The sequence below is a fragment of the Strix aluco genome, chromosome 1 (assembly GCF_031877795.1).
Source record: "Strix aluco isolate bStrAlu1 chromosome 1, bStrAlu1.hap1, whole genome shotgun sequence".
NCBI classification, from domain to species: domain Eukaryota; kingdom Metazoa; phylum Chordata; class Aves; order Strigiformes; family Strigidae; genus Strix; species Strix aluco.
In genome coordinates, this window is record NC_133931.1 from 23,393,781 (window position 1) to 23,408,647 (window position 14,867).

Here is a 14,867-nt window from a genome sequence, read left to right on the forward strand (position 1 = left end):
AAAATCACATATTTAAGAGTTCTGCTGAATAGTATTGGCTTAGAAATAAATGTTTACAGGTTTGGGCATTTAGACTTACTCTTTTTTTTTTAAGTGAGCAGGAAAGTAGTGACATCTGAAGAGTGACGTGCTTTTTTTGCTGTACATTAGTTATACTGCTCTTGTCTGGTGTTCTGTTCAAGAAAAGCATCAGTCCTGGAAGCTTGCATCCACATGTCCTTTAAATGCAGAAACTTCTATCCTGCTTAGCTGTGTTTTGAGAGAAGAATGTTCTTATGAGAGCATAGTCTAGGGGAGTAGAGATATTCTGTAAGTGATAGAGCTATGTAAGTTTAGACTCAGAAAAGTGAGGAAGTCAACTAACTTGTCACCTTACTTTACCCCAGAATTTATATTTAAGTTCTTTTTCTTCTCCAAAAGCATATTGCTAACCAGCACTAACTGATGTATGAAAGGAGCTGGACTATTTCGCTAGATTTCACCAAATGTCTCTGGTTTTTCTTTTCCCAGTGGTGAAAAAAGTGGCAGAATTTGAACTTCCTTATGTGAGCCTTCAGAGCATGAAAGAGTTGTGCTGTAAGCTTGGGATCAGAAAGTGGTGAGCAAGAAGCTTAAGAGAAACTACCAAGAGGTACAACAACTGCTATGAACAGAGAGAGAAATTCCTTTAATAACTTAGTTTCAAAGACTTCAAGCCTCAGCAGTTGACTGTTTTTTCTCTGAGACCAATTTGTTACTGGAATTGACTGGTTTCTGAGGCCCTGCATGTTTTAAATTTTATCACTGTAGTATTCCCAAAATGTCCTTTACTGTAGCTAGTTATTTATTCCCTCTCTCTTTCAGAATCTATAGAGAGGTTCTTTGTGGGTGCTTGCCTCCTGACTTTTATACCTGCATAACGTAGTGACCACAAATGGGAATATACCTGTAAACTTATACATAGAAGAGAACTTTGAGTTCTGAGTTGCAGGCTGCAGCTCTGTTTGGGCAGAGGTGAATTACTTTTTATATGAAGTGCTTGCTAATACACATAATATCTGAGGCCATGGCCTGAGTATTTCTTCTGGTAGGTGGCCTGGCTTAAGCAGCAGAGCACTCTTCCCCTTTTATTGCTCTTCCTCAGTTATGCTGGTAGAACTGTGTGGTGAACTGGACTGGTGAACTAACCTGGCCTAAAAATAAGTTGCTGGCTGTTTGTTTTTTGTTTGGTTTTGCTGGCCTATTTTTGGCCTGGATCGGTCCCCCAGTCTTGTTTACTGTGCAGCAAACAGTTGTGCTGACTTGTGGGTGAGGATAAAGCCCGGGGACAGGGAGTCTGCTGCCAAAGTCCTGCTTGTCAAACAGTGCCCTGAGGGTGCAGTTAAGTAGTATAGCTGAGCCAGTCTGCTGTCTCACTGCTGTGGTTGTGGTCTGGTCTACTTCTCTATACAATGAAAAAGAAAAAAGGGAATAGATTTTTGCATGCTTAGTGAGTTGTATTGGCTGCATCAGATGAATGTTAGAGCAAGGACTGTGGTTGGGAGCAGAAGAGGAAGAACAGACCATGCCTCTTGGTGGCAGCAAGCAAGGTTGCCTGGCTTGAGGGTACACAGAAACCTGTTGTTTGATGCTTGTAATTTGTCTGGTTTAAATCTGCTAGGCTAGACCTTGGCCTCTACAAAGCTTTCTCTGTTTCCCTGTATGTGCCCTTATAAACTGCAGAACCTAGCAGCCTAATGAAAGAACTGTGTGGTTCTAAGCCACGACAAAGTGACTGTCTGAGTAGATGCTTCTCCATCTAGCACTGCTTCAAAGCACAGAGGTAGGAAATGGCAGTCCTGGGCTTGTTTGCTTCAGGGAGTGTATTGCCTGTGCAGTGTGAGTACTACAGCTGTGCTAGCCATGGAGCCCCCAGCGCTCTGTTTGTACCGTCGTGTAGACTTACACAAGCTGCTTTAAATAAAACGGCTCAAGCTAGCTGTTGCAGCATGGCACTTGGATAACTGAGTATTTAACTTGCTTTGCTGTCCTGATCTGATCCTGCAGCAGTTCTACAGTAGTTGGTACTGCAGCTAGCTAGCTTAAGGCTAGATCTTGTATGTCAGCACTGCAGCACGGCAGTGGATGCTCTGGGACTCTTACCAGCTGAGCTGCTTGAGAAAGGAGGAAGAAAGTTTTAGTTCTAAATTGTAACTGTTATGTTTGGTACCACTAAAATCAAAGTGGAGAGATTGGATAACCTCACTTTAGTTTATTTCCATTCTGCTACAATGTACAAAGAATGAGTATAGTACTTCAACAGCAGAATGATTTTTGGTTGGGGTTTGTTTTGGGTTTTTTTTTTTTAATTTGGTAAGTAATGGGATCTTTCAGGGTTGTGCTCCCATCATATTTAGTTGAAAAATCAAAATGCCATATTTAGAAGCATATCTTCATATTTTATTACTTTTTTCCCTTGGCTTGGAAAAGGTATATGGATCCTTCTCTTGATACGCTGCTGATGGATTGTAGAGCTTCACTGAATTTGCTATATATGCAGGTAAAACTGAAAGGTGTTTGTAATTTTGGAAGTTAAATTTCCTGCATTCATTTCATCTTTTTTACAAACATTTCAAGAATTTGTATATGATTCCTGTTTAGCACTGCTCTGTGGTGCTTTTCTAAGTGCTGAGTATAGCTGCTGTTGATCATGTGTTTTGATGGTTTGTTTTTCCTTCAAACTCATGTACTAGATGAGTTAGAATCTCTGTTTTGTGCATGGGAAAAGTATTGCATGAAAAGGACATACTTAGATATTAGTCCACTCTTATTTTCAAGTGTATGTGTGTCTCTAATATGTAGGCACTCTGCCATGATATGAGAGCATTTGATTTCCAAACTGTAGGTGTGTTGAGTTTTACTAGCTTTGGAAACTATTAATTCAAGAGGAAAGAACAGCGCAGAGTGGACTTGACCCAAAATCAAAGGCCTTGTTTAAAAAAAAAAGCTTTTTGTGTGTGTATTTCTGAATGTTTGTGTGTGAAAGGAAACAGTTTTTGCTGACTTTTTTGCTATTTTAAAAAATTCTTTTAAGGCAATCCAGGAAGTTAAGAGGAATTGGCTTAAACCAACAGAAAGGCAGATGCAGGAACTTGAATTTCTACAAAAAAATGCAAACAAAGCAAAGGTAAAATGGTATTTTAAAAACACTACAAACAGATCAAAGGAGTGGTTTCTGAAGCAATGATACTAGAGGCTGTGACTTTAAAAATAGGGCATGGTTTTGTGGAGTGGTTTGAGCTAGAGAACCAGGTCTCCCATCTCCTGGTCAGATACTGAGCCACCAAATAGAAAAGGAGGTTCCCATCTCTGATAGCATTTATCCCAACAGAATGACTTGGATCCCAAGGGGTAACAAGAGGTTTTTGACTGTGAATCCCAGTCTTCTCTATTTGCTAAGCTCGGGTGCAAAGGTTTGTCATCCAGTTTAAGAAATCAGATGGAAATTCAGACTGCTGTTCTCAGTATTTCTTTCTGGTTAGTTTTATTTCTTCCCATCATCATATCTGAAAAGCATCCAAAAGACCTGGCTTATCATATCCAGTGGGGAGGAAAAAAAAATCAACCTTCCAAGTCTGGACTGTATTCTCTGTATGAAGCACTGACGTGTTGTGGTGAATCTGTGTCTCCCAAGAGAAGGAGTATTAGGAATCTAAAAGATTTGTCTTGTAGCCCTTCCGCCCCCCACTACCCGCCCCCCCCCCCCCCCCCCCCCCCCCCCCCCGCTCCAGATCACTAGATTTCACTTGCCTTTACAGCAAATCATTTTAGTTCTCTTTTTTTTTGGTGCAGTTCCTGGAGCTGATTCGAGAAGTGCAGTTCTATGGATACATACGGCTTGATCCTTGCATTTGTGACTATCCAGAAGAAGGTTGCTCAGCTGACATCTATGTTGGCAACAATGAGATTAACTGCTGCATAAAACTGCCTACTAACCAAATCAAAGACGTTAGCTTTAAAATCAACAGGTTAAGAATTTGGCAGGTTGCTTTTCTTGTAAGTACTTCACTGGCTTTGTATCTGAATTCACTTTCTCTTCATGAAAACTAAAGTTGTCAGGGAAGAGCAGGTCTGGGGAGAAGGGGGTGGTCTGTTTTAAGTCCCTCCCATTTGCCCATACTCCACTCCAAACCTATCCTGAAACATATTCGTTTGGCAGCCTTTAGCAGTAAACTCGTTAGCAGTAAACTATCTAGCCTTACTCTGCTATGTTTTCTCCCTTCCCTGGCATTCCTTGTCATACTTTACCTGCCCCTTTCCTTTCCTGTTGGAGGTAGAGCTGTCAAGAGTTTTGTGTGGGAGCAAAAGAACTGCTTTAGCCAGCTTTATGCTTGTAAAGACTCCCCCTTCCTACCTCCCACTTGCTCCCTCCCCCAGGAGAAGTGTTCTGGTACAGATCTTCAGCTGTTTTATTTATATAATGTATAAAATGAACCTAATTGACTAATTCTAATTTAAGGCTGAACACCTTAATGCTGTTTTTAGCTGTTTCTTCTGTTCATTGGTTGGTTGTTTTGGGGCTTGTTTTTTGTTTTTTTTTTTTCAGGGTGCTACAAAGGATGGTGGAGATGACACTCTGGAGCTCCTATTTGAGTACAATGATTCAGGCACATGGCAGTGGATAGTTTTGTACACAAAACAGGTTAGTTCTCAGTCCTTTTAGGAAAGGATCAGAGGAAAATGTAATCTTACAGCCACAGGGCATCTTCAAAAGTGGTTAGTCCATCTGTACAAGAGTGCAGTTGTTATGCTTTCAAGCAGGTTAGCCTAGGGACAGAGTTATCTGGGGAAAAGCATTTGAGTTTCTTGTATACAGGGAAGAGGATGATTTTTTTTTTCCATTGAAGAGAAATGTCTAGCACTCAGCAGCAAGACTGGGAGGGAGTGTGGAGAGATGCTGTTTATTTAGTGGACTCAGTAAGTATCCAAAATCATTAATTGGTTAGACGTGCCTAAGGTAAAGGGCTCCAATTTTCCAGAATAAATTCTATTGTTCTAATATATGCCATATTAACACGGGTTAATGGAGGGTGTGAATATTTTTAACGTATAAATAATTCTTAAATAAGATTTTTATAGGGTGCTATTCCTCCCACTATTTTCAGGCAGCTCTTTAAAGAGAAAGGTATCCAGGAATTCAAGTCATCCATCTGTGGTTATGCTGCTTAGCAAATAATCAAAGCTCTGCAGTATCAAGACAGCACCAATCTCAGTTTAGGTACAGAGCTTCTATAAAAAATATAGAGCCTGTTATTCAAGTAAACTGCTTCTCTTGCCTCTGAGACCAGCAGAGAGATTTTTTCAAGTAAAAGTGCTTAATTTCTCACATATGATTTACGAATTCTGGGGTGACAATGCAGTTCATACAGCTACTTAGTAAATGTTAATTTCCTGCCATGCTTAAGTTTTTGGTTTTTTTATGAGAATGTGAGCCATAAGCAGTAAACTTCATAGTTTCTGTGCTGTTGGAAACCAAAAATCCCTAGAATTACCTCAGTCTTAATTCTTCTGTGAAATCTATTAGGGTGGTGCTTGATGTAGTGACTTGCTGATTAAAAAACCTGTGTCCCACTTTCCTCAGAAGTGTGAGGAAGAGCTAAAGGCCAGAAGGGTGCTGCTGTGTGGAAGAAACAAGGGTTTGATCCAAGAACCCACTTTAGAAAATGGAAAGACTGGATGATTTGGAGCTTAGTCAGAGATGGCTCCCCCCTCCATCACTGATCTTGTAGGATATTTTGTCTTTGATTCGTCTCTCAGGGCTTGATGCCCTACCTGAGATGCTTCATTTTGGAGAGTAAGTAGTAGGGTGCATCTCCAGGGTGCAGTTCAGACTTTAACTTGGGCTGCACCCTCCCATGGAGGTGCACATGCTCATCAGACAGCATAAGGAACTAAGAACAACTCCACTCCCCTCTGAGGTGCCTCTGCTGGATACCTAATATGTGGGATGAATGCGTCTGGCTCTGTTCATATTAGCTGCGCAAGATGCAGCCTTGTGAGCGGCTCTACGGTTGCAGCCATCTTGTGTAACCACCAGGGCTTTGATTTTCAGCAGTGCTGAACGCCTGTGAACTCCAGCTCGCTTCATTTGTTGAAGTGGTTTTGATGCTGATAGTGCCACATTTGGTTAACCCTACTTAGCCTTTGGCGTAATTTGGCAGCTGTTAAGGTAGGAGCCACAGGCGACTAGGGAGTCTAACTTGCCTCGCAAAACCAGTCATAAAAGTTCTTATTCTCCACTCTGAGCAGTGCCATGAGGGTTAGTCATGCTGAGGCTGGGCTTTCAGCAGCTGCAGCTAGTTTGGTGCACTGTAAGGATGCTAAGCACAGTAAAATTAACTGAATTAGGGAAGTAATAGTTCAGTAGTTAGGGATGTAGTTTTCTGGTGGAGGAGGAATGGAAGAGTCAAGTACATCTTTTAATAGAAGAAATCAGAGTGTTCTCTGGTTTATCCTCTTTAGGCCTTTTTGCTCAGTAGCTGCTTGAAGAAAATGATATCGGAACAGATGATGAAAGCAGCCAAAGAAGGCCAAGAAATGGTGAGCATGTGTGTATGTTGGTATCTGAATTTGTACTTAAAAAAAAATAAGCCTGCTACTTGATCATTCTTTCAAATGGGCTGAGAGAAGTCCCACTGAGGAAAAGGATCTTGCATGTTCCAACATTTCAGTACAGAATTAATTGGCTAAAAAGTACATCTTTGCTCAGTTTTACTGAAATAATATTCTGAATGTTAAAGATGGTTTATCACTGCAGTTTTAATAATCTGTTTTGCATTCTCTCTCCTTGACTTTAATTTTTGCTGCGTCTGATAAAGGATATCTATGGCATAATTTTTGTATGTTCTGTACTACCCTGTTGTATCCATTTCTGGTTTTCACTCTTTCACCGCCTCACTTACTTGCTCCATCTGCTGCGTCTGTTAGACCAATTTGAGATCTGTGACATTCACACCAAGAAACTTTCTGGTTTTAAATAGAAGTGTTAATAAAATAAAAATCTGATTTGTAGCTAAAATACTTCTGCTGTCTTTTGTGCAGGCCTTTATTTTTAAAAATAACAAGTATCTAAACGTATTTTCATCCTTAATTTCCAGCATTAATAATGCCTTTGTTTAACCTTGTGACATCTAAAGACTTTGAATGTCTGCTAACTGAAAACTTCTGAAGAGAAAAAAAGGAAAGGAACATGTGTGATCTTCTAGACCCATACTGATTACATTGAGCAATGAGGCAATGAACAGCATATTATTTTGTAGCTTTATAAGCAATTCAGAAGAACCAATTTTAATTTTGGAAAAGATTTGATCTCTTTCATTCTAAGTTTATTTGTAATGGAAGTACTGTAAACCTCTAACTGGGAAGATGAGCATTCATTACTTAAATAGTCATCTGTTGATGGTATTCAGGTAGCTTGGACTAAAACAGAAATGTGAGAGAATGGTAAATATGCAGTTCATTTCTTACACTGTTTCTGCTGAGTTTAACTGAATGCTGATTTGCTCAGCGTATTTTGTTAGAGTACTTGGGGGAGCATTTAAGCTTATTATAAGTTTAAATTTTTCAATCTATTTAGGAGATCAAGATGCCTGAATCCATGAAAAACAGTAAGAAATCCAGCATCCAACAAAAGCAGGTTAGTGAGTGAGAGAGTGTCTCTAAAATGTAAATATAGTATCTTGCTTGCTAGTGGTGTTTAGCCCAACCTCTGTTTTTCTGGTTAGGAATACTCCTTAATAAATTTCATAGTGATTTCTTTGGGTAGGAAAAGGAACTAAACTTGAATTTTGGAAGGAAGAAGAGGGCAAGAAACATGTCTGAATAAAAATGTTATTTTAGTTCGGTGGGTTTAATGACAACTTGCTTCATTTTATTTGCTTTTTTTGCAAGTGTTTCTGAATGAGACATTTGAAGTTTACAGAAAGCCAGAATCTAAACAGAGATCAAGCTGTGTATATCCCCATGCAACTACTGATGTAGTTTACAGACTTGTACTTGGATTCCGCACTGGGATTGTTTATGCATTCATTTTCCCCTGTAGTTGGGAGTTGTACCCCTTTGCAAATTTGACATGTTACCTGATAGGAATGTATACATATAGATATGTAAAAGATGTAATTCCAAGTTCATTGCTGGAATCAGTATTCATAGTTAATAATTCCTGAATAGCTAAATGGCTAAAAGATGTTGCTTTTCCAAGTCATTTGTTGAATATGAGATAATAAATAAATGGAAAGGGAATAATGTAAAGTGAATTAAAATAAATACCTCTATTACAGTGTGTGATTGGCCAAAGGGGAAATATTTCTAAAAGAGAGAGACCAAAATCTAATCTGAATTCAGAAAAAAAGTAATGTTGCTATATCTTCAGAAACAGCACAAAACCAATCACTAACTGCTCCTCAATAAGCAAATCAATTAACCTGTGTGGTGGGTTTTCTTGCCACTTTCTTTCAAGTGCTCTGTATGTGCCACTGCTGGAGCAAGATTCCAGGTTAGGTGTGGCCTTCGGTATCCACAAATAACTTGGAAATAAGGGAGACAACACTTTGTGAATAGACTTGTATCTGTGATGAAGGCTGAAGGAGCCTCACTGTGGTGCAGCTTTAGCAAGGACTAAGTTGTGCGGTACTCTGGGCTTGAGGCAATTGTTCTGACATACTTTACCATACCTCCTCGACTGTGAGCAAGATGAACTGTGAATGCTCCCTCTGCATTTTTGTGAGGAGAGCAGCCTTGGACAGGGCAACATAAAACCACTGAGCTTATCAGCTGTGTCCTGCTGGTGCAACGTCTGGCTGCTGATATGAAACACGGTGAACTAAGAAAATGACAGCTGATAATTAGAATGGAGTTAAAGCAAGTCAAGGTATGCTGTTGCGTTAAACAGCCATTGTATGGCGTGCTATGCCTCATTTTATACAGCATATTTAAAGTGGCTTAGGTCTTCATGCACCAAACTGTTATTAGATGGAGAATTAATATAAAATCTGAAAACATGCTTAGCTAACGTCTAAACACTGTGATTGCAATATTAAGGTTCTTAATGCTTCCCTTTCCTATTCCTCTATTTGCAAGACACTTGAAAAATGTATTAAAAGTTTATCTTTGTACATTCTCATTTGAAAGTGTTGTTTGAGTGGGGTCTTTATAATTTTGCCATTAGTATCCCCGAGAGTCTTACAAGTCTTTGCTCCAAATTGGCAAAAAGTTTAACTGACTGCTGTCCAAAGACACTGAAACCTTAAGCCAAATATTTTCTGCTGACTCATGAGAAGAAAATGTAACTTTGGTTTTCTTTGTGATCCTGTAGGAGCATAGTGATACTACTAGATCAGCATAACAGCCTGTAAATTCTTGTTTGAACAGACAATCTTGTGCAGCAGTAAGATTCAGTAGGAGAATCAAGAACAATCTTTTTGAATTGAGATAAAAATGATTTAACTAGTGTGCAATAGTTGGACTTGCAGATAGGGAGGCTGTGCTGTAGAATCTGCCTGCATCTAGGCAATTTTGCTGTTATGTCTTTTAGAAACCTTGAGAAAAGAGGTATGAAAAAAAACTTCTACAGAGATAATTATGCAAAATTTGGTTCCAGTTTCCTAACGCCTTAATGTTAGTTATTGCAGTATGGTTGCCATAGCTTTGTGATAGACACTTTCAGTAGGGTTTTTCAGGACATTTACGTTACATATATATCAAAATACCATGTTGCAAGAAGAAGAAAAATCTGTGCCATAAATTTTCTTAGTACAACAGACAACTGCAGATACATGCGATGGAGTGGTATAGCTTGCCTGCTTATACCTTGGGTGCTTATAGTTGGCCTGCTTATACCTGCTGGGTGATGTGGTGTTAGGAGGTTTCAGACAGTACATGGTACCTTTTAGGAAAAGTAGACTTGAAAGATATCATTTATGCAGGTGTTATGGTTAAAGTTAAGAGTGCGTGATTAACAGCAGTCAATCTAATTCAGAAGGCCTAGTAGGCAGTTAAAGTACCTGTCTGTATGTCTTTGTGGCCACTATAATGCCAAATAACATTGATGTCAGCACATCTGGAACGGCCATTCAATCTGCACCACATGTAGTATGTTGCAATAAGCCTTAAGAGCAGAAACAACTGTTCTTTTGTCCTATTCCAGCAGAAAAAACCAACCTGCTCTCTCTGAAAGCTCTTGGAGGGATCAACCACTGCACCTGAACAGTATCATGTCAGATTTTCTAGCTTATATTTGTATCTACCTATAATTATTGAAATGCATATACTCTTTTTAACTGTTTATTTGTTTCATTGCAGGTACTTCATTCAGGGTTTATGTCAAGGAAAAGATTTTTGGTTAGGCCAAATGAAGACGACTGTGTATTTGAGAAAATAAGAGAAGAGGACCTGTGATAATTTATTTTAGATACTGTCTTTCAAAATGAATTGTCTGTGAATAATAAACCCGTTGTTGAAACATTGAATTATAAGGGGAAAAAAAAATCCTCAGTGTAATTCCTTGCCTTTGCAGTGTTCTTTTAGTAGTTACAACTCTAGCAAGCCAGTTTGAATGGGTGCTGAGAATCTGGAGATGTCTTGCATAAATGCTTTTTGGGCTTTTTTTCCCCTAGACTGAAATTGTTGAGGCAGAAAGGAGAGGGTTAATTAGAAATGGTGGTACAACATTAGAGGAGGAACAAGTATTTACATACCAGTTTATGTTTCTGTGAGTATTGGTGTAATTATTGTGATGGCTGAGCAGGCTCTTGCCCATCCAGACATTGTCTGGAAAAGGCAGGTATCTCCTGTGATCATTCCCCTTACCAGGACCAGTCATTCCTTCCCAGCAGAACAGACTGTTGTGGTGCCCTTATTGACCTGCGGAGAGACATCAGCGCTGATGCAAAAGCTGCCGGGCTTTGGAGAACGAAGGTATTCGTTTGCTCTCCAGCAGAGCAGTGGGGAGGGCTATCAGTTCAATGTGTGTAGCTGGGCTTCAGAAATTGTGCTGTTTTATACTGATGACCCTGGGGTAAGCAAGTACCTGCTGTAGCTGGGTAAAGGGGGACGTGCCCACACCACATCCCTGTGCTGCTTCCTACTGCAGGAAGACTGAAGTGCCTAAACCATGATATTCGGTACCAGGCTTGAAGGATCTTTGACTCTTCTTAGGGTCCTCGCTTTGAAAGGCAGGATCAAGTGTGAGAACCAGGGAAAGGAAGTGAAAATTTAAAAAAAAACCCAAACCTCACACGAATGTTTTTGGGGAAGTCAAATAACTTTGTTAACATTTTCCCCATTTACTTATGCTCCCAGAACCTTGCTGCTGAAGGGGCTCCAGGGGCAGAGGTCCTGCACTCTTGCCTGAATTTTTAGCTTGATGATTTTGTGGTGTTATAGGGGTAGCGCACAGAGCAGCATCGAAAATAAAGCTCCCCTGAAAGGCATTTTTTTGAGAGTTTTGTGGCATTTCCTTTATTTAACGAAAACCATCAACTGTTTAAAATTTGTGACCTTTTTTTTTCTATAAATCAGAGACCTGCTTCTCTTCATTGAAGCTGCTCCTTTCTCTTCTCGCTGTTGTTTTCCTGCCTCTCAGCTGCCTGTGGTCGCGTCCCTGCCTGTCCCGTCTCTGTGCCTCCCTCCCGCCGGGGGGGGGATGGCCGCGGCCCTCCCTCTCGTGGCAGAGTTCATCTCCCCGCTGCTGCTGGAGGCCGCCCACACACCAGCTGGGGAAGGATTTCAAACGCAAAGGCAGGGTTGTCAACAGCGTCCTGTCAGAGCCGGAGGAGGCCGCGTCTCGCCCAGCCCGGCCCTGGGGAGGCGGCAGCCCTGCGAGGAGCGGCGTCGCTGCGGCCGGCCTCCTCCCCCCGGCCAGGGACGGCCCCCTCACCGCTACCCGCCGGACCGCGGCAGGCGCCCTCAGGGGAGCGCTGGGCGGGCGGGGCGGGGCCGGGCCCCTACCTCCGGGCCTAGGCTCGCGCTGGCTGGGAGGCCGGCCCGGCCGCTCCCCCTGGGGGCGGTGCGCCCGCGGCTTGGCACCCCCCGCCCCTCCCCGCTTCGCCCGTAGCAGCAGCCCCGGCCGGCGGGGGCGGGGCCCCGCCCCAGGGCGCCCGGCGGCGGCCTCCGCCCAGCAGGGGGCGCGCGCGGCCTCTCCGCCCCGCCTCTGCCGCCGCCAGCTTGCCCGACCGACCCCGCGCGCCCTCCGCGTGCCAAGCCGCCGCCGCCGAGGGGCAGGTACGGCGGGGAGGGGGCGGTGTCCACCCGCCCGTCCGCGGGGAGAGGGGCGCGGTCGGTCGGTCGGGGAGGGGAGGGGAGGGGAGGGGTGGCGCCGGCCGGTGCGTGTGGCGGCCCGGGCCCTGCTGAGCGCTGCGCGTTCGACGCAGCGCGGAGCGGGGGGTGAGGAGCAGCGTCGGGGGAGGCACCGGCACAGCCCGCCCCGAGGCCGTGACGCCCTCGCCGGAGCGGCGGCGGGGAGCGGACGGCCGCGGCCCCAGCGCTGCCCCCAGCCCCGCGGCGGGGCCGTGCGGCGGCTCGGCTGGGAGCGGGGCCGGGGGGCGCCGCGGTAGGGCCCGAAAACCGGCGGCAGGGCCCGGCGGTGACAGCCACGGCAAGCGGCGACAAAAGCGACGTGGGGCCCAGGCAGCGCCCGGTCCGAGGCCTGACGAGGTGGAGCCGAGTCGGTGCTGTTCGGTGGGAGGAAGCGAGTGCCCTGCCAGCATTTATGGCGGGAAGGGAGGGAAATGGGGACGGGAAGGCGGCTGCCCTCCTCCTAGGGCGTTCAGAAGTAGGCAGCCCCTGCGGCGTGCTGCTTGGGAACATACTTTTTAGGAGAAAGCAGTGAAAATAAGAGGCAATACGTATTTTTGCCGGAAGAGCTTTTTTAACCTGTCCTCAAAACTGTCTTTGATAATTACTGTTTTTAAGGGAAGTGGAGTAGTTATCTTTGTTTTCTAGACAACACTAAAGCTTTTGACCAGCTGCTGCAAAGGAAATTGTTATTGCACTGAAAAGATAGGGATAGCCCCCGAATTGTAGAGAGGATGGAGAAGTAACTTAGAGACAAACTATGGTGAGTAATATTGAAAAGAAAATCCATCAAATCTGAGTATAAAAGATTATAAAAGTAGTTCTTTGAAGATCTGTCTTGAGACCAATCTTAATAAGTATTTAATAAAGATCTTGATGTAGCAATTAAAACTTTACTGTTTTAATTTGGTAGTGATGAAGAGTCAGGAGGCATTGGCAATATAGAAGAGAGTTACAGTACTACCCAGAAAGAACTGGGTGATCCTGAGAACTAGAGTATGAAATAAGTACAATAACAATTTAAAAAACAAGGGTTTGCAGTTGCAAACATGTAAACACACAATTTACAGAAGAAATTCTTATTGGTTGAAAGCAATACAAAACCAGAATATGTGTTAGGTAGTTACAAGATACACAATTGTAGAAAAAGTGAATGCTGACCTGTGATGATCCAGAAAAACAAGTTACTATTAACCATGAACAAAACTCTAGAATACTTTGTGTAATGTTAATAATTCTCAGGTAAAATGGTAAAGTGGAACAGATGCAGGAAGATGTGCCTAGGACAGGTAGCTAAATTAAGAGTGTTGTGAAAGAAGCATTTGGCTATTTTAGTTCTGCAGAATAAAGGTCTTTTTTGCTTTCTATTGAACCATCGAGGTAAACACTGTGAAGGGAATAAATTGAGCCAAAGAATGATGTCAATACATGAATAATTTAACATAGATTTAAGGAGTAATAATATATGAAAATTTCTAACCATCAGAGAGCACCGATGTTCAGGAGCAGCCTTCCAAAAGGTCAAGGAGGAGCAAAAACCCAACACTTTTTACATGGAATGTGACTGGTTTGTAAAAGTAATGCTTTTGTTTGCTGCAGCAGGGGACTAAGCTTAGTGTTATCTGTAGACTTTAGATCTGTTTTTCTTGTTTGTTTGTTTGTAAAATAGATGTTAAATGTGTTTTTTAGAAGAAAGATATAATAATGTTTGCAGTCTGAATGGTGACAATCAGAAAATGACACTGGCTAATTGCTCTTTTTTTGAGTTGAAGAGAAGGTAGTGGAGAGTAAGCTGAGATGAGTCAAAGGCTGAAGTGTAGTATGTGCATCTGCTGTCTTCTTACCAGAGGAATGTTAGTTTGTCTCTGCAAGAGGGGACTATAAAAATCAATTCTGATCTGCACTCAATGCTAGTTTTCCTCCCGGCAGGTTTTGGTATCCTTAACTTAGCGCTGCCGCATCAGCAAGAGCGAGGGATTCTGAGTGATGCCTTAAGTTGACTGTATTATCCCACCTCATATTCTTGTGCAGTCAGTTTCTGAATACATGTGGCCTTGAAGTCCTCATCTGCAGCCCAGGACCCGACATACCTGGTCATCCAAGGAGTGAACTACTAGTGGTTCTTGTAGGGATTTGGGTATGCTGGAATTTTGAGGGCTGTTTCTCTTTTCTTTTGATCAGTCTGTCAGTTGGTTGCCTCCCACATGATCTCAGTTGTAGATGCTCCACTTCCAGATGGGTCTGTTAATAGGCACATAAACTATTTCAGAGGGCATTGATTTGCACACAGTATGTGAAATACATGATCCCTGATGCAGTCAGCTTTCATGGCATGCTGTTAGTGTAGATGACAGGCTGACAGGCCTGTTCCACGGAATTTTGATCGTTGGTGTTTACTGAAATTCTGCTGTCGCTTAAGTCAAGAGCACAAATACTGTTCAGATTTGTTGTGGTTTGTTTTGCTATTTAAAGATGATACTTACTAAATACACGGAAGAAAGTTTGATCTCATGCAGTACCTCACTGGAGCCATATCTATACTTATAGAACTTAGATTC

General features: G+C 42.6%; 2 protein-coding genes across 22 annotated transcripts in view; both read left to right on the plus strand.

Annotated features, from left to right (window-relative positions):
- The window catches only part of SNX31 (sorting nexin 31), a 31,412-nt gene extending 20,928 nt beyond the window's left edge, over window positions 1-10,484 (plus strand). For 7 of the 8 annotated variants that reach the window (XM_074814885.1, XM_074814820.1, XM_074814844.1 and 4 more), the window contains 8 exons: window positions 511-598; window positions 2,449-2,518; window positions 3,053-3,145; window positions 3,811-4,014; window positions 4,565-4,660; window positions 6,481-6,558; window positions 7,595-7,654; window positions 10,318-10,484. In XM_074814885.1, coding sequence (XP_074670986.1) covers window positions 511-598; window positions 2,449-2,518; window positions 3,053-3,145; window positions 3,811-4,014; window positions 4,565-4,660; window positions 6,481-6,558; window positions 7,595-7,654; window positions 10,318-10,413 — 785 coding nt within the window. In that variant the 3' untranslated portion in view covers window positions 10,414-10,484. Of the gene's footprint in view, window positions 1-510; window positions 599-2,448; window positions 2,519-3,052; window positions 3,146-3,810; window positions 4,015-4,564; window positions 4,661-6,480; window positions 6,559-7,594; window positions 7,655-8,709; window positions 8,888-10,317 lie in introns of all 8 variants that reach the window. The other variant, XR_012621965.1, reaches the window with a different exon arrangement.
- Window positions 10,485-12,121: 1,637 nt separating this feature from the next.
- ANKRD46 (ankyrin repeat domain 46) overlaps window positions 12,122-14,867 on the plus strand; it is a 54,437-nt gene continuing 51,691 nt past the window's right edge. For 13 of the 14 annotated variants that reach the window (XR_012621938.1, XR_012621941.1, XR_012621937.1 and 10 more), the window contains exon 1: window positions 12,122-12,237. The gene's annotated coding sequence lies outside the window, so the exon portion shown is untranslated. Of the gene's footprint in view, window positions 12,238-12,695; window positions 13,073-14,867 lie in introns of those variants that run through there. The other variant, XM_074814655.1, reaches the window with a different exon arrangement.